General features: G+C 37.3%; 1 protein-coding gene across 6 annotated transcripts in view; it reads right to left on the bottom strand.

Moving 5' to 3' along the window:
* LOC150084520 (transmembrane protein 216-like) overlaps window positions 1-20,248 on the bottom strand; it is a 119,537-nt gene that overhangs the window by 70,214 nt on the left and 29,075 nt on the right. For all 6 annotated transcript variants that reach the window (XM_090375273.1, XM_090375276.1, XM_090375275.1 and 3 more), the window contains exons 2-3: window positions 18,855-18,871; window positions 1,052-1,145 (exon numbers count right to left, since the gene is read on the bottom strand). In XM_090375273.1, coding sequence (XP_090231399.1) covers window positions 1,052-1,145; window positions 18,855-18,871 — 111 coding nt within the window. The remainder of the gene's footprint in view (window positions 1-1,051; window positions 1,146-18,854; window positions 18,872-20,248) is intronic.

Raw genomic sequence — 20,248 nt, 5'->3', positions numbered from 1 at the left:
AAACGATGCCGTTTTACCAATATTCTGATCTATTCAGATATAGCTATGTATTTCTGATGCATTTGCACTATATTTATACATAGTCTAGACTCTTTCATAGCTTGAGGCTTATGCCCTAAATGCTTGAGTCTAAATACATGATACACCATCAGGCATCTCTCATATTGTGGAGTTATACTTCATAACTGTTTTGCCATCGTTGCATCACTCGGGTACCTACCCACCCACCGAAGAAGGGCCAAATAGCTCTGAAACGGTGCCGTCTGGGTGGTGGTATCCATCTGAGAATAAGTAACATTAGTCTTCTCCTTAGGTGAAGCGTTACTTATTCGAAGTAGTGCAATATCATGGCAACTCGTTGTGAAGGTATTCACAATATGAGATATAACTTAAAACGATGCCGTTTTACCAATATTCTGATCTATTCAGATATAGCTATGTATTTCTGATGCATTTGCACTATATTTATACATAGGATGAAACATTATTAAAAAAAAAAAACTTGGCTAGATTATTTATTAGCCAGGAGCAAAAAGTTGTGCCAAGGTTTAAGAAATCTGAAGAACGTTTAACTCTTTTTCTAAGAAAAAATGTTGCAGGAGATTTTAAACTTAGAATAATGCTAGTTTACTACTCCCATTAAAAGGGCTATCTGGGAACAAGTTTGTTCTTTGGAAAATAAAGTAAGAATCAGACAATTTTTAAGAATGGCATGTGTGAAATATGCTTCAGATTTTAAATATTTATTTTAAAAATTTCCATTATCTTGCCTCCCTCTAAATTATTACTAAATAATTTGTTATACATTAATTTTACCAAGAATTTCTGTATTTCAGTTAACATTCATATAAAAAAGGTAATGTCATTTTTGATTCCCCCAAATCAAGTGTTGCCAACAGAGGGTTTCATGTAGAACATTAATAAGTTTTTAACTTGGTAAGAAGGACATTAAGACCATTTTAAGTAGATGGCAACACCCCATGTGAATATTTAGCAAAAAATAACTGCATTTTTACTTATTACATTCAGTTTGGTCCAAATACTTCCTTACCTTTAAATATGATGAGAAAAACTTCCATCACAGCATAAAACATGTAATAATATCCTCCAAAGATCAGAAGTATTTGATAGCTGAGAGAAGAAAGCTGAATTCACGTTAGGGATAAATGGGAATAAACTATTTACTGCACTTTCACATATTCTCTACATCACATTTAGTTTGAATATTTGGGGGGAAAAATATACATTTAACTGAACATTTGGCAAAAATATTGAGACAAATAAATTCAATTATAAAACATTTTAATGAGCTGCTGACGGTTATTCCTTTTCAACATAACCTCAATATAGTTCAATACAATTAACTCATCTCTCTAATCATTTCAGAGAAGCCGTTCTTTGAGAGAGAAAAAACTTGAGTGACATTTATTAGCTCAATGTCCTATTAGAGATAGTGACCTCTTAGCTCACCCTTGAGACTACAAATATAAAAAAAAAAAAAAAAAAAAATCAAAAGGGATAAAATCTAGACAACAGGAAGGGCAAGCAACTGTTCTGATGAGTACCCATGTAGCATTTCCTTCACAAATGAGTCTGACTGCACTTGATGCAATGCAATAACATTGTGATGAACCAGCTATCTGCTGCCAACATTTTCAAATCAAGTAATTTCTGGTACTTTCTAAATGAATCTCTTCAGAACTTTGCTATACATAGCACATTTTTCCACAATATGACTATAACCAAAAAGGCTTTTCATAATGAAAAACAGTGATGATCACATGCTTGCCAGTAAACTTCTTGAACAGTACCTTCTATAGAGGTTAAGATATTACACTTCAACTGTGAATTTTGCTGTTTTGATTTAGGATCATAGTGATCGAACCATGATCATCAACAATGTTTGTTCTGTTTAAAATACAATTTTTCAAACATTTTATGGTAAATGTTTTGAGGTGAATGCAGATGTCAACTCTAACTTGCCTTTGTTCAGGAATAAGAAGTTAAGAAACTCAAGATGTAAAAAACATGCGCCATTCCAAAATGTTCTTTATAACTAATAGCCACAAGTTTTAAAATTTTAATTCACTTGTCTTCAAGGATAATAGTAAATCTTACACAATTGTCACATCAGTTATTGATGCCGGTGGATATCCTGGAATAGGAACATGTTCTGAGCTAGTTCACCCATCTCTAAACCACCTCTGCCATCTAATTACAATAGATCTGAGTGCAGCAGTACCTCCTGTAAGCGTTTTGCAAAAGTTCTAAAGTTTCCGTTGGTGTTTTGTTTAACAGGACACGGAATTTCATATTGGCTTGCTGTTGAATCTTTGTTTTCCTTGCAAATATATTATCCTTGTTCAAGTTTTATACTGATTTTCAAAAATTATTGCAACATATGATAGGTTTATTGCATACAGCTTTCATTAATAAATGTACTACATTTTGTGTAGTAAAATTACTCAATCTTTTTCTGATCAGCCTTCACTCTTGACCAAATATGGTTTCTGATGGCCAATAAGCCTCAAATCGCATATTATAAAATAACTGATTTACACTCCATTAACAGAAAGATATATCACTTGTATTAAAATAATATTTATAGTTTGTTAGTTAGCTTGTTTCATTATATGTGATACTTAAAACAAGAAGATATGTACTTAGATATACGAAATGGGATCAAAAAGTTTGGCGACTGCTTTTGTATTTTGAAACTGTGCACTATAGCAAGTTGCGACCTGTCACAACATGTCTGGTGACTCATATAGATGTAGCAATGCATGATTTGCCAATTTATTTAGTCTGACTGAATTTCTGATACTATCAGCAGTTCACAGTGAAAATTTATTTCATGTTCTAAAGGATTGTATCCAGCACTACTTGGTATTGTAGGTGATCCAGGATGAGCAACTGCAGATGACACCTCGAAGCAAGATGGATAGGTACCAGTGGCAAGTCTTTCAAGTGTTCACTGCTAACATAGCAAAGTGGCAAGTCAACAACACTCCAACAGAATCAAACATAATATATGCACAAACTACAACTACTACTAGTTGTTCAGGCATACAACTACTAGTTGTAATCTAGTTTTCTGCATAATACCCTACACAAAATATATTTACATATTCTCTAATTCTGTAAATTTCAGATTTCAACATTCAGAGCTACTTCAGGAAAATGCATGTAATTAGCTCACTTGAGACAGTTGTGTCATATACAGAATTCTGAATTCATATTAATGTAATCTTCTGAAAGAAGCTAAAAACAATTCAGTATATGACTCTGTTAACTACAACAAAAGTCGGCCACATAATTTAAACTCCTGCCATCCAAGTCCTTGTGGCAATCCTCCCACTGGATTTAAAAGTCATCTATAGTGTTCTTTCCTACCATCTGCGCAAGAGCATTCCACCTCTTGCACAGATGGTAAGAAAGGACTCATATCTATGGTGATATCCAGGATATCACCACAGATATGAGATCCAACATATTAGCATTAGAATTAGTTAATAGAGGCATACAATGCAAGAAAGCAAGCGTATGCAGCATCAGCCAAAAAAAATCTCCCGTTTCACCTCTCCATTTGTTCCAAATGCCTGTCCAGCTTAGCCTTAAATTTATTTAAGCTATCAACTTCCACAACAAAACATGGAAGTCTGTTCCACCAATCAACTACACGTTGGCTAAAGGCAAATTTCCACACATCTATTCTACAACTGTCTTTCTTCAATTTGAATCTGTGCTCCCTCAGGTTCTTAAACTGAGCAGGAGGAAGAATCCCATCAGCATTCAGCTTGCTCAACCCATTCAAGACCTTATACACCTCAATCAGATCACCTCGCAGGTGCCTACTCTCCAGGTGCTGCAATTTACAGAACTTAAGACTTTCGTGGTAAGAGCATCCCTTTGTTCCCCTCACCAATCTTGTTACCCTTATTATTATTATTATTATTATTAGCCATATAGTGCAAGGAAGCCTGAGGCTTATGCTGCACCAGCCAAAAAAATAAAAAAAAATTCCCAAGTTACCCTGAGAGAGAGAAGTAGAAAGGAATCACAAAGAAAGAGAAGAATGATGATGTCCAGCTCAGAACCCTGGGTTTGCCAAGCCCATACTCAAAAGCTGTGAGCCCCTGATGTTCTCTGTACTCATTCTATCAACTCTATATCCTTCTAAAATGAGGCCTACAGATCTCTACACAGAACTCTAGGTGTGGCCTGACCATTGCCTTGTATAACAGGATAATCACCTCCCTGTCCCTGCTAGCAAAATTCCAATATATCACTAACAAGGCTCCATGACCTGCCCTGGCAGCCCATCTACACTGCTCAACCAACTTCATATTTGACTGCAGAATTACCCCCAGTCTTTTTCACTTTCCACTTCCCTGAGTGTAGTACCACACAGTTGGTATGTTTCTCTTCAGTTATTGCTATGCATATGCAGTACTTTGCATTTGTCAGTGTTAAACTTCAGTTTCCACTTCGCCCATTTGCCCAACTTATCTAGATCCAGTTGGAGTCTTTACTGTCGTTAACAACCCTGCCAACCTTTGTATCATCTGCAAACTTGGACATTAAACCTGATATACCTTCATCAATATCATCGATAAATATACAAAACAACAATGGGCCCAACACCGAACCCTGGGGAACTCCACTAATAACATTTGTCCACGGAGAGCAGTGTCCACTGATTACCACTCTCTGTCGTCTCCCACTCAACCATCCCTTTATCCATTGTAGCAACTTACCCTTAATGTCGTAGCTCTCCAATTTGTACAGCAGTCTTCCATGTGTGCAACAGTTTCAAAAGCTTTCCTGAAATCCAAGTATATGATATCAAAATTATTTTTGGCATTCAGTTCCTTTGTGACCACTTCATAGTATCCAATCAAATTGGTCAAACAAGACCTCTTACTGCAGTCTTGTCTAGATGATCCTGGAATGCTTCTGTAACCAGTAATTACATTATTTTCCCCAGAACACAAATGGTCCTTGAGGTTGTCACAGACATTCTCTCAGATATGCCGGACAAGCTGTACTTTACTGTCTTTTTACGTGGGAGTCTAAAACGCTGATGGAACTGATATTCGGGTGACAATGAAGTCAAGTGGACACAATTTCGGCGAAGTCTAGACGGTCTGTGACAGCCAAATCCTCTGCTTGCACCTTCACAATGGTGGGACTGTTAGTAATCCTGGGTATAACCTCCATGCACAAGTACATGGTGGGTGACCGCCCAGGTGTGAACCAACGTAAGCAGGGGTCGAGGTGTGGCACCCACACTACATGGTGGAACGCCACCCCTCTATGTCACCAGGCAGTACTAAGTGGTAGATGACTCTCATCAACTGGTGAAATACCACCACTTTGCTTATTGGAAGCTTGAAGTGGTGGAAACCATGCTTTATCTCTAGAGCAAAGTTCCGGTCAACCCTTCCATATCTCTTCCATCATGCAGTATGATTGATGACTTTTGAGGTTATGATGAACGTCGTGGCGAAATCCAATATTCCTTACATTTCGAGGGTACAGCACTAAAACGCTGTTCGCAGGCCGGCCACTAGTTAGTACACCGGACTGAACCTATTGGCAACTTTATAGGAGGCTTCCGGATCAGCTAGTGTATAATCTTGCTACCTCTACTCTGCCAGATAGTGATTGGAGGGAGTCCGAGTAGTGTGTATGCGGGGAGCATTGTCGAGGCCACGTTATGTCAAGGATCAGGGTATATTCTTACCACATGTACGCCATATCCAAAAATTTCTTTACTTCATACAGCATGTCCCACCCACTTTTTCTTACTATTGAATACACCATGAATTGTCAAACTAATAGAGCAAGCTTATCTGTGAAAAGATCTAAACCTCCCAAGGACTTCCTAATTCATTTCACAAATATACGTGGTCACAATTCTAATCTCAATGATGTCCATTTCCACTTTCAGTCTGCCAAACTCCATGTACTTTTTCTGACAAAATCTCAGTTATCGGTTGATTCTACTACTGCTCATCTCAGATGCCCAAATTATTCGCTGTATGATTCGTTTCGCCTCAAAGGTGGTACTTGTGCATATGTCCATTCTGATATTCCCTGTCAGAGACTTGACAATTTGGAATCTCCTCTCTTTGATCTTCTCTGGCTTAAAATCTCTCTACCTCATTGTGTCAAATTCATCTGTTGTCTCTACTGTTCTCCCAACTCCACTAATCACTTGGAACTCTTTGACTTCCTCTCTTTGCAACCTGACTTTCTCCGGTCCAACTTTTCTAACAGTGAGGTAATTTTCCTTGGTGATTTTAAATGTTCATCACTCCAGCTGGCTTCCGTTTTCTAGTCACACCGACCCAGCAGGTCGAGATGCTGAGGCTTTTGCTATTACTAATGACCTAGCACAGATTGTTCATTTACCTACAAGAATACCGGACAATCCTAATCATACAGCCAATACGCTTGATCTTTTTCTCACAAACAACCCTTCTAAGTACACGGTCGAAGTGAGTGGTCCTTTAGGCACTTCAGATCACAACTTGGTGATTGTCTCTTCTCCAATGGAACCTTTATCTCATGGCTCTTCCCAACCTCGTGTTGTTTGGCATTACAAGAATGTAAAATGGGGTGACCTGCGAGACTTCTTTTCTTCTTTTCCTTGGTCGGATTACTGTTTCAAAACTTCTGAGGCACTGACACGATCTGAGCAAACGTTGTTTGCTCAGATCGTGTCAGTGAAATTATTCTTGCAGGAATGGAATCCTTTATCCCACACTCCACTTTAAAATCTCATCTTTATCTAAACCTTGGTTTTCCAATAAATGTGCTAAGGCTGTCCAAGAGAAGAATGTTGCATATCTTAATTGGCTTGTTTCTAATTCTTCACTTTCATTTTCTACCTACACCAAAGCTCGCAACAATTGTAAAGCAGTTATTAATCAGTCCAAACTACAGTTTGAACAGGCTAAGAGTAGAAAACCTGCTTCTTGTCCTAATGGTAGCCGAGCATTCTGGTCTCTTGCCAAAGCTATTGGTCGCAACTTTTGCCCATCTCTGCTCCCACCTCTGTCCAAACCAGATGGTTCTGTTGTCACTTCAGCCAAGGATAAAGCTGACCTGCTAGCATCCCATTTTTCTTCCAGCTCATGTATTAATGATCTTGGTAAAACACCTTCCACCATTCCCAACATGCTCCATTCAATGCCTCCTGTGGTCTTCCATCAAAAGGATGTTAGAAAGATTTTGACAAATCTTGATGCTAAGAAAGCTCCAGGTCCTGATGGTATTTCTCCACTTGTTCTCAAAACCTGTGCTCCTGAACTTACTCCTATTCTTTGCTGCCTTTTTTCACTTTCTTATTCCAATGGTGTTTTTCCTTCTGCTTGGAAATTTGCTCATATCCAGCCAGTTCCTAAAAAGGGTGACAAATCCCTCGCATCCAATTATCGTCCCGTTGCAATTACTTCTACTCTTTCTAAAGTAATGGAGAAATCAATTAACCGCCAAATCTTAAACTACCTAGAAACCTTCCGTCTGATCAACAATCGCCAGTATGGATTCTGTCAGTGTCGATCCACTGGTGATATTCTGGCTTATGTTACCAGGACTAATTCAATGGAAAGGTTCGGTGAAACACAAGTAGTTGCTCTTGACATCTCAAAGGCTTTTGAACATGTTTGGCATAAAGGTCTTCTAAACAAGCTTCCATCTTATGGTTTCCCAACTGTTTTTAGTAGTTGGTTATCCAGTTTTCTCTCTGATCGCTCACTGAGGGTGATGGTAGATGGCTCTCTGTCTTCTAACTTCTCCACTAATGCCGGTGTTCCCCAAGGTTCAGTTCTTTCCCCCACTCTTTTCCTCTTGTATATCAATGATCGTCTTTCATTGACTTGAAATCCTATACCTAGTTTTGCCGATGATAGCACATTGCATTCAACTTTCCATTTTGAGAAACCTTGTCCTGTTCAATCAGCTTCAACTTCTCGAAAATCTGCTACCAATTCCTTAAATGCCGATCTTCAGGTAATTCTCCAGTGGGGCAAAGACAACTTAGTTGATTTCAACCCTTCTAAAACTCAGTCTTGTCTTATATCTCGCAAAAAGGATTCTTCTGCTCCTATGCTTATCTTTAGTGACACTCCGATTTCTAGGCAAAATGATATATCACTTTTGGGGATTACCCTGACTTCTAATCTCTCTTGGCACAAGCACATTACAAATATTGCTTTCTCTGCATCTAAAAAACTTGGTTTTCTCTTTCGCTCTCGGCGTTACTTTTCTTCCAAACAGCTGCTAACTCTGTATAAATCGCAAATACGCCCTGCCATGGAGTATTGTTCCCACATCTGGGGTGGTGCCCCCAAAACCTCTCTCAGGCTTCTTGATTCCATTCAGAAGAGGGCAGTTAGGTTAATTAATGATTTATCTCTAACAGAGTCTCTCCACTCGCTTTCTCATAGACGCACTGTTTCTGCTGCATGCCTCCTCTACAGATACTTCCATGGGCACTGTTCTTCTGAATTGGCTTCTATAATTCCTGCTCTCTCTTTCAAAACAGTCCAAACACATGCCGCCACCAGCCAATATCCATTTACTGTCCAACTTCGAACACACAGAACCAACTTTTCATCTTCCTCATTTATTCATTCAACTGCCATTTTATGGAACAACCTTCCTTCATACGTATTTCCTGAAAATTACAATCTACAGAAGTTCAAGTCCAATGTCAACAAATATCTTCTTTCGTCTTCTCAACCTCCAACCCAAGCACGGTACTAAGTACTATAGGTTTTAATACCTCTCGTGTTTGGGGTTCACATAAAAAAAAAAACAAAAAAAAAACTAACAGGTCTATAGTTACTTGTGTCCCCTTTTGAACCTCCTTTCTAAATTGGTGATACATTTTCACACCTCCAGTCCATGGGGATCTCTCCTGAGTCCTAGGAAACTCATAATTATGGCTAAGGGTTTGCTTACTTCCTTTGCTACCTCCTTTAATATAACTGGATAGATCCCATCTACTCCAGGTGTCTTTTTTATGTTTCTCCTCCACTTTGCTCCCAGTTATTACAAAATCACTTAGCTACCTGTTAGTTTGATAAACTTCTGGCACTTCCCTCACTGAATAATTCCTCATGTGTGAATGTAGATGCAAAATACTCATTCAGTTTATCAGCTACCTGAGCATGATCATCAATATTCAACCCATCTATGTTAAGTGATCCAATCTGATTTAACCCTTTCCTTCTGGAGTTTACATAAATAAAGAACTCTTTGCTGTTTTTCTTTGCATTCTTTGCCACGGATTTCTAGTAATCTCGTATATCTAGAAAGAAGAAGGTTATCCAAGCTATGGTACAGCAGAGGATGCAGTCATGAGGAAATTTCTGCCTGACGTTTGTTTTAACAACAGCAGACTAGAGCAGCAAAGCAACAAACACAAAGTAGCGGTAGTACTGTGGCTCGGGAGAGAATCTAAGGAGATGATTCTCCAATGCATCACAGTCTAAAAAATGTGCGAAATGTCAAATGTTTGCAGAACTGTCTAGAACAGGACATGATCTAGCCAAGGAGGATGCCTTTGTGTGTGCTAGTTTCAGAGATTGTGAAGAAATTGGGCACCAACTCAGCATTCTGATAGGTTTCTATGATAGTCTGAGGTTTAGCTACATGAGGTGTAGGGTACATTCTCTAGAAGAAATTAATATGAGGGGGCCCATGAAGCTCTCAGCTGCCCAACTTAATGCTAGAGCTCACTCCTGTGCATCAGCCAACACAGCAGCAATCTCCAAGGCAGAATGTGCTGGTCCCACAGGAGCTAGTTATTGTCGGTGACTCTATTGTTAGGGAGACCGGGAATATATTATGCAAAAACGATAGGTGGAACAGGATCAGGGTATGCATGCCAGGGGCAAAAGTTGATGATATTGTAGAGCAGATATCATCCTTTGATTCCGTTTAAGTACAATTTAATTAACAATGAAATTTAATAAGATTAATAAATTTTACTGATTAATTGATAATACTATACTATACTAAACTAACAGATCTCTAATACAGTGCTACGTGTTTCGCTATCTAGTTTTGCGTTAAACTTTACATTATCTAGTTCGGGATAGACGTCGTATCGTATAACAATGGCAGCAAGTTACGAACGGTAATTCTACGGACGCTAAGTATTAACTTTCAAAATCGCTATCTAAATTCAAAATAAACCAAGGAGCTTGTCTAGGCCTATAAGCTACTTACAGAAAATAATTTAATATAACAATTAAATCAATAAAATGGCTAAATATAATTAAAAACTTAACGTTCGCCGGAGCTGCAAAATCTTGTCCAACATGTGGATACCCTTAGCGATACTAAGTAATAACCTACAAAATCTCTAAGTTCAAAATAAACTAAGTATCGTAACTAGGAATACAAAGCTACTTCTAGAAAATAAATTAATGACAATTTAAGTCAATAAAACAGCAAAAATTTAAGAAAAACTTCTCTATTTGCTGGAGCTGTAAAAAACTTCGCCCACACGGAGCTACTCTCGTTCCCCTTTTCCCAGTATTTTAGCATAATTCTGCATTTTACTTTTATTTATTTATTTTTGAATTATATTCTTGTTATTCCTTCCTTTTTGGCCTCTGTCGGGTCAGCTATGATGAATACTTTTCGTATGTATACATCAGAAACAGAGACCTTGCTTATTGCTGTGGTTCCTTCAGTTTTGGCTGCTGACCCTATGAAGACATAGTTAAAATCTTAGTACCTACAGCATTAAATATTATTTTATTACCTTCATGTTATTTTTATGTTAATCTTAATTTTATTATTTATTTTCAGGTAAGCTACTTTTACTTTGCAGGAGTTCCTAATTTATTCCCTTGTAATTACATTTAACAGGTTAGCAACCCTACTCTACTCAATACTCTGATCAAATACATTTTTCTATATATACCCTCTGGAATTCATTTTTCTATATATACCCTCTGGAATAAGCCTGATATGCACAGTATACTCTGCTTTTCATAACATTCACAGAATATACCTTCTGCTAATTTTACAATTACAGCACTATTCTCTACCACCCAGAATGTAGTACCACACAGTTGGTACATTTCTCTGGGGTTACTTCTACTCATGTTTGTAATCTTAGCAAGAGGAAGGATTCCATCAGCACTGAGTTGACTCAATTCACTTAAAGCCTTAAACACCTCAATCAGATCTCCTCACAGTTGTATGGTTTCCACATGCTGTAATTTTCAGTACTGAAGCATTTCCTGGTAAGTGCACTCTTTTGTTCCCCTCACTAATCTCGTTGCTCTTCTATACACCCTTCAAACACATCTACATCATTGCCTTATACAATGGGATAATCACTTCCTTATCACCACTAGCAAAATCCTGATATCACTGACAAAATCCCATGAGCTGTCCTGGCAGCCTGTCTGCACTGCTCTAAGGACTTAATATCTGACTGCACAATTACCCCCCCCCCCAGATCTTTTTCATTTTTCTCTACCCTGAGTATGGTACTACTCATAGTAGAGAAAAATGGTATGTTAATCTGGGATTTCTGCTCCTCCATACGAATTACCTTGCATTCATCAATATTAAATTTCAGTTGCCACTTCTCAGGCATCTGCCTAATTTGTCTAGATCTTGTTCAGTTGCATACCCTGATTACTGTGATTAACCACCCTGCCAACCTTCATCAATATCATTAAAAAATATAGAAAACAACAATGGACTCAGCACTGAGCCCCGAGGAATGCCAGTAATAATATTATTTTTTTGGAATGAGAGCACGTTTTTAAACAGATTTGTGGATTCCTGACAACAAATGTGATTGCAGATACGAATGCTAGAATCCTTTCTTATTATTTTTGAATTGTAAAATGTTTTTTTTTTTTTTTTTTTTGTAACGCATGCTGGATTTTAGTTTCTAATATAACAAAATATCTTAAGTTTTATACAGTTTTCATTCACCTTACATATAATCTTCAAGTATATATTTGTAGTTGGAATGAGCACTGAAAATGAAGATTATTCTTCTTTGCTGCAAGAAATATGTACTTAGAAATATGTTCTTCTTTGCTGTTAACATCTTCCTCTGAAGAAGAAGATGCCTATAAAGATGGTGATCTTTATTAACAGAATTCTTTAAAGCCTTAGATGAAAATTTTTTTATCATTGTTGTAATCTGGAAAGGGTTCTTCCAAAGGCAGAAAATTTCACTATCAGACAGATTCATATTTCTGCCCATAATTACTATGAACAAAACATAAAAATAAAATAAAAGCAAACAAAATATTTCTTGAAAAACAAAAAATACTCTTACTTCCAAAAAAAGAAAACAAGTTTTTTTTTTGGCTGATATATAAGCTTGCTTTCTTGCATCGTATACCTCTACTAGTGCTAATGCTAATTTAAATTCTATTAGGGTGCAATGGACAACAAACTGCATCTAACAAGAGAAGAATAAACATTGCAAATGAGAAAGCAGCACACCAAGAGTTGAATCTTCAATACTTCTAATACCCAGATACAGAATGTGGTCTGACTAAAACTTAATATTACAAGCAAAGAAGAAACTGCTGGAGTATGACAGATCCCCAATGAATTAGGGGGTTAAGATTGTTTTATCCTTTACATCAAAATCTAAATAATGTTGGTGAAGATATACCATAGATAATTCTTAAGAAACTATGATAGTAGTGTGGGAGGCATCATTTGCTCTATATCTCATATTGTGCTCTTCCTTCACAATAAGTATTCAATGTATTGCACTACCTCGAATAAGTAACATTTCACTAATAGAGAAGACTGTTGTTTATTTTCAGTGAGTACCACCACCCAGATGGCACCGTTGCCACCTGAGCGGTGGTAGTTTAATAGATTTAAGCATAGAAGCAAACTCCTTAACATTAAAGTTCAAGGTGAAGCTGCCAGTGCAGTTACAGCAGCTACACTTAATTTTCCTGATGAGCTAGCCAAGATCACTGTTGAGGGAGATTATTCTGAAATGCAGATTTTTTATGTTGATAAAACCGGCCTCTACTGTAAAAAATGCTTTCAAGAACATTTATAGCAATGGAAGAGATGTCAATGCCAGGATTTAAAGTAGCAAAAGATAGGCAGCCCTTTTGTTAGGTTCCAATGCTGCAGGTGATTTGAAATTAAAGCCTATGCTAATTTATCATTCAGAAAACCCAAGAGCTTTAAAGAATTATGCAAAATCCAGTCTTCCTGTTCATTGGAAATCAAATTCAAAAGCATGTGTTCCTGCATCACTTTTTGAAGAGTGGTTTTCACATTACTTTGTGTCTGCAGTTAAGGAATACTGTAAGAAAAGAAAATTCCCTTCAAAATTTTACTTCTTTTGGATAATGCACCTGCCCACCTTAAATCATTAGATGACCTTAACTAATTAACTAAAAAAATTAATTTTTCCTCCCTGCAATTCATTGCTTCAACCAATTAGAAACCAACTGTTATAAAACAGGCCTTGTGCGTCGGGTTGCATTATATCATAAAAGTTTCTTGCGACAACTGACTAACTGGTTAAAATAAATATAATAAAAGCGTTAAAATACATAGATAGTAGCTTTCAAAACGGAGTGCCTCATGAATCCTTGTGAATTGGACGAGGGAAGTACACTTACACCCTATTATAGTACTGTATTGCAGTGCAATGAGCGCTGGCGATCATCACGTGTACGTAATTCTGCTTTATCGACACCAGACTCGTGATACATGATCATGCCCAGCTGACTTGTGCTACTGTAACCATTAATATATACTGAAGTACACCATTCACACACTAGCTGATGAAGAGGCACTCTGCTTCGAAAGCTACTATCTACGTATTTAATGCTTTTATTATATATATTTTAACTCTCTTATCTTGTTGTATTTTAATGCTTTTATCTTATTTTATTTCTGTTTTATCTTATGTATATATCATTTTTATTTTAATAAAATTTATTTTAACCAGTTAGTCGGTTGTCACAAGAAACTTTTTTATTATTATTATTATTAGCTACATGGTGCAAGGAAGCCTGAGGCTTATACTGCAACAGCTAAAAAAAAAAAAAAAAAAAAAAATCCCTAGTTACCCTGAGAGAGAGAGAGAGAGAGAGAAGAATGATGATATCCAGCTCAGGACCCTGGGTGTGCCAAGCCCATACTCACCAGATGTGAGCCCCCGGGGTTAAACTTTGATGATATAATGGACCAAGGTATTTGCTAAGGCTGTAGCTGCAATAGACAGTGAATCTGAAAGTATGCCTAGAGCAAATGTAGTAAAAGAATTCTGGAAAGGCTTCACGTTCTTGGATGGCATCAAGACTATTAAGGATGCATGAGATGAAGTGAAACAGTCAACCCTTAAAGGTGTTTGGAAGAAGTTGTGTCTCCAGTTTACTACTGATGATTTTGAAGGATTTGAAAATCATGTTGAATAGGCTACTACAAATATGGAAAGGCAGTTAGAGCTAGAAGTGGGGGTCTGACAATGTTACTGAACTGCTTGGGTCACATTCACAGCCCCTAAGTAATGAAGATCTTCTAGAACTTGAAGAGCTTAGAAGGAATGAAGAGGATTCTCATCCTGAAGACATACAGAATCACATTCCTAAAGAACTAACTTGCAAGAAATTTTCAAATGCATTCAGGCTTTTAGAAGGAGCTATGTCCATTTTTGGAAAGGTGGATCCCAATTTTGAAAGACGTTCCAAAGTAAATGCTGGGATTTTAGATCAATATGCCTGTTATAGGGAAATTGACAGAGAAAAGAAGAGCCACAATTCAAACTTCATTGGATTTCTACATTCATAAAAGACCAGCATCCTCTCAAATCTTAGATCAGCCTTCAATATCAACTGAAAATCCTTCTCAAGCATCAATCAGGCTTACAAAACGTCCAAATTGACTGCAAGAAAGCACTTAGCTGTAGAAGAAGATCCAGATGATGATAGAATTTGTGCTATCCCCTTCAGATTTACTTCAATAAATTTATACTCTACACCTAGTAGAGTGTACAGACAGTGAATGTATTGAGATCATTTATTTTGTCAAAAGTAAGGTTTTAAAATGATCAATCGCTCTAATCGTATCTGCAACCTCCTATTTTTAAAATTTTCCTATCTTTTACTCTTACTCATTTTATCCCTTTAATGCTGCCAAACATAGTGTTTACATTTTATGTCTGAAGGTCATAAGCCTTTATGTAAATGCAGAGTGGAGGGATTTTCTTTCACAATTTTGCAAGTTGTTGCATTAATATTTATTTGCAGTGTTAATGGTAAATGCTATGCTTAATTTTGTGCGACTTTCGATCATCACATGCATCTGTGAGTAAAAAAAAGGTAGCAATCCACTTTACGACAAAAAGCCCAGAAAAAAATTACCTGTCGTAACTGCAGAAGAATTAAAACTTACCTGTCTTAACTGCAGAGTACGCCTGCATTATAGTTTAATTTTGTTACATTATTCCCTACTACTCATATTTAGGTAAACAGGTGATGACATCATTTTTTTCTAATGTATCCCTCCCTCTCCACAAATGAGTTGCATATAGATAATAAAAACATGTAAGAATTTAAAAGGAAACCCCCCTCCTACAATAAATTAATGTAAATGGAAAAAATGTTCACTTCACAATCTCACTAGTGAAAATTTTTGATACTGTAATTTTCAGAAGTTAGTAGTAGTAGTAGCATGTGATGCAAGAAAGCAAGTGTATGAGCTTACGCAACATCAGCCAAAAAAAAAAAAAAAAAAAAATCACACCATTCCCTCCAAATGCCAGATCCTCCTTAGATTTATTTAACCTATCAACTTCCACAACGACAGATGGAAGTTTGTTCCAGCAATTAACCACCCGCTGGCTAATGTCATTTTTCCGCACATCTATTCTACATCTGTCTTTTCTTAATTTGAACTTATTCCCCCTCAAGTTCGCAATCTGAACAAGTGTAAGGATCGCATCAGAATTCAGCATGCTCAACCCATTCAAGGCCTTATACACCTCAATCAGATCACCGCGCAGGTGCCCAGTCTCCAGCCACTGCAATTTGTTCACACTCAAGCAAATCTAGAACCTTCCTAAAATGAGGAGGCATTAGCATTAGTAGAGGCATATGATGCAAGAAAGCAAGCTTATGCAGCATCAGCCAAAAAAAAAAAAAAAAAAAACCCCTTCCACTTCACCCCTCCATTCGTTCGAAATACCTGTCCAGCTGAGCCTTAAATTTATTTAGGCTATCAACTTCCACAACGAGGGATGGAAGGCTGTTCCACCAACCAACTACTCGCTGGCTAAAGGCAAATTTCCGCACATCTATCCTACATCTGTCTTTCCTCAATTTGATCACCTCGCCGGTGCCTAGTCTCCAGACACTGTAATTTGCAAAACTTAAGCTTTTCTTCGTAAGAGCAACCCTTCGTTCCGTTCACTAACCTTGTTGCCCTTCTCTGTATTCGTTCCAGCAGCTCTACATCCTTTTTGAAATGAGGCCTCCAGACCTGTATACAGTACTCAAGGTACAGCCTGACCATTGCCTTATACAAGGGAATAATCACCTCCCTATCCTGCTATAAAAATTCCTGTATATCATTGACAAAACACAATGAGCTACTCTTGCAGCCCATCTGCACTGCTCAGAGAACTTCATATCTGCCTGCACAATTACCCCCAGGTCCTTTTCATTCTCTACCACTGTCAGTGTAATAACCACAGAGTTGATACACTGCTCTGGGGTTGCTGTTTCCCATATATAGTACTTTACATTTGTCAATGTTAAACTTCATTTGCACCTCTCAGCCCATCTGCTCAACCTTTCCAGATCCTGTTGCAGCAGCATGGACTCAGTAGTGTCCTTAGCAGCCCTGCCAACCTTTGTATCATCTGCAAACTTGAACATTAAGCTTGATATACCATCATCAATATTATTTATAAATACAGAAAACAACAATGGACCCAAAACTGAACCCTGAGGGACTCCACTAATAACATTAGTCCACGATGAGCAGTGTCCATCAATTACCACACTCTGTCTGCCACTCAACCATCCTTTATCCATAGCAACAATTTGCCACCAATGCCACCACTGCTCAAATTTGTGCAGCAGTATTCCATGTGCAACAGTATCAAATGCCTTTCTAAGATCCAAAATATATAATATCAAAGTTATTCCCTGCATCCAATTTCTTTTGTGACTACATCATAGTATCCAATCAAATTGGTTAGGCAAGACCTTCCCTTAACAAAACCATGCTGTGTCTGAGCTATATCTGAATTCTTGTCTAGATGATCCTGCAGTGCTTCTTTAACCAGTGCCTCCATAATTTTCCGGAAACAGAAGTTAAACTAACAGGTCTATAATTACTTGTTTCAGCCTTTGATCCTTCTTTGTGAATTGGGGTTATATTTGCATATCTCCAGTCTGTGGGTACCTCCCTTGAGTCCAAGCAAGCTCTCATAATTATGGCTAATGGATTGCTTACTTCCTTTGCTGCCTTTCTTGTATTCTATATTCAACAATTTCTCCTCCACTTACTCTCAATTATTACAAGATCATCTAGCTCACTGCCAGTGTTTACTTCATGTATGGCATTCCCCTTCCCGAATAACTTTTCATGTGTGAATGTAGATGCAAAATATTCATTTAGTTTGTTAGCTACCTGAGCAGGATCATCAACAGTTGAACCATCGATATCAAGTGGACCAATCTGATTCATCCCCTTCCTTCTATACATAGGTAAAGAACTCTTTGCTCTTTTTCTTTGCATCCCTTGCCAAAGATTACTCGTAATCTGCCTTCGCCTGCCTAATCTCCTTTGTAACTTGGTTACAGATCAATTATATCTATCATGGGCTTCTGTATCACATTTTAATTTATATGTATCCCATGCATTTTTCTTCTCTGCCATATATCTCATTAGTTCATCTGACATCCATTTAGGCCTGAACCTTGAACAATATTTCTTAGTTGGTATGTAAAGCCTAGTAGCTTCCAAGATAAGTTCTTTGAATGCTTCCCATTTTGAATTTGCTGTTGGTAACATCATCAGTTGGTCCCACTTATAGAATTTAAATACTGTCTCAGTCCATCATAGTCGCCTTTATGAAAGCAATAACCCTTCCCTTTACCCCTGATTGTAGTTACCTCTTTGAGTAAATCCCACTTCGGCACATTGTGATCACTGCCACCTAGTGGTTCATTTACCTGCTCCCTCTTGTGTGAGTGACCAGCCCCCCCAAATTCCAGTCAATATCTGAGAAATTAAAATCTCCCATTATAAGACTCTCTGATTTACTGGCCCACTCTATTTCCCTGTACAGTTTCTTATTATACTCATCAGAGTCATTAGGCCTATATTACACTCGTACTCTCAATTTTGATCTCCCAATGCTTATGTCACACCAAACTGACTCGACAGTGCGCTGTCCAGCGATGTTGACTGGCTTCACTTCCTTGGATTTTATGTGTTTCTTAACTAATAGCATAACCCCTCCTCCCTTCCAATTATGTCTATCCTTTCTGTAGACGTTGTAAGTTGACAACCCTATAAGTTACCCAGAATATTCTGATTTGTGATTTTGACACTATTTTCAGTTACCTTAATATTTTTCATTTCATTTCTTCTTTTTTGTATTAGAATTCCATATGAAAATGAATGGAAATTTATGCATCTAGGCTCTGTGGATTACGTCAAGACCTAGCTTTGCAATTAGAAATTTTGGTATTTTATAAGCTATTTGATAAGAAATAAACAATCTGTGAATTAAAAAAATAAATAACCTTAAGTAACAAAGTACAAAAAGTGTTATACCTTTCTATTATACTCTAAAAGGATACGGTTTTCTCATTTTCCTCTGAAAAAAAAAAAAATTACATTACTGCTATATAATTGTATATAAAAATTTTTATGAAATCATCAGATTATTTTAAAATTTCTAGAATGAATAGTTTTTTCCTCAGCTATAATATTTAATCTTGTTGGGGGCTATTCTCCCTCCAGAGACCAGTCATAAAGAGATGGCGGATGTGGTGTGGGACTAGACAAACATTTTTTTTATTTGGCTGATGATGTATAAATAAGCTTGTTTTCTTGCATTGTATGCGTCCATTAATGCTAACGCTTCTGTTATTTTATTCAGTTGAGCTGCATGACTGCTAGCATACTCTTCAATTCTCATATTATAAACCTTAACTGATCAATATGACATCAAGGGGCTAAGTAATGATAACAATAAGATAACAGTTTCCTTCTTTCACTTGTTTCTTAACTACTTTTATCAACAATCTATTCTTTCACTAAAAATATATTAGTTAATATATAATACATATTAGTTAGCATTAGCAAGGGCGCATGATGCAAGAAAGCAAGCTTATACAGCATCAGCCAAAAAAAACCCCTTATTTCACCCATCCCCTCGCTTCAAATGTTTGTCAAGTTCTGCCTTGAATCTATTTAAGCTATCAACTTCTACGACAGATGGAAGTTTGTTCCAGCAATCAACTACCCACTGGCTAAAGGCAAACTTCATCACATCTATCCTACAACCGTCTTTCCTCAATTTGAATTTATGCCCCCTCAGGCGATTATTCTGAGCAAGTTTTGATTGATTGATTGATTGATTGATTGAGTTTTATTGGCGCATCAGATTCTGAGCAAGAGGAAGAATCTCATCAGCATTGAGCATGCTCAAACCATTCAATGCTTTATACACCTCAATCAGATCACCATGCAGGTGCATAGTCTCCAGACACTGTAATTTGCAAAACTTAAGCCTTTCTTTGTAAGAGCAACCATTTGTTCTGTTCACTAATCTTGCTGCCCTTCTCTGTACTCGTTCCAACAGCTCTACATCCTTCTTAAAATGAGGCCTCCAGACCAGTATACAGTACTTAAGGTGTGGCCTGACCATTGCCTTATACAAGGGGATAATCACCTCCTTATCCCTGCTAGAAAAATTCCTGTATATCATTGACAAGACACCATGAACTATTCTTGCAGACAGTCTGCACTGCTCAGAAAACTTCATATCTGCCTGCACAATTACCCCCAAGCATGGGCTTCCACAGAAAATTTTCTGGGGGGGGGGGAGAAAGCTTGGAGACAAATAATTACATCAATAAATTTTTATTTAATTTTTTAAATAATTATTTAATTAAATAAGTAGATTATAGAATACAGTACTGCATCAATACAAAAACACATACATAATGTATTTAAATTTACAATATAA

The sequence above is a fragment of the Mastigoproctus giganteus genome, chromosome 6 (genome assembly GCF_048544385.1).
Source record: "Mastigoproctus giganteus isolate SK-2022 chromosome 6, ASM4854438v1, whole genome shotgun sequence".
NCBI classification, from domain to species: domain Eukaryota; kingdom Metazoa; phylum Arthropoda; class Arachnida; order Uropygi; family Thelyphonidae; genus Mastigoproctus; species Mastigoproctus giganteus.
Note: the sequence above shows the minus strand (reverse complement) of the source record. Positions and strands in the feature narration are given on the sequence as shown.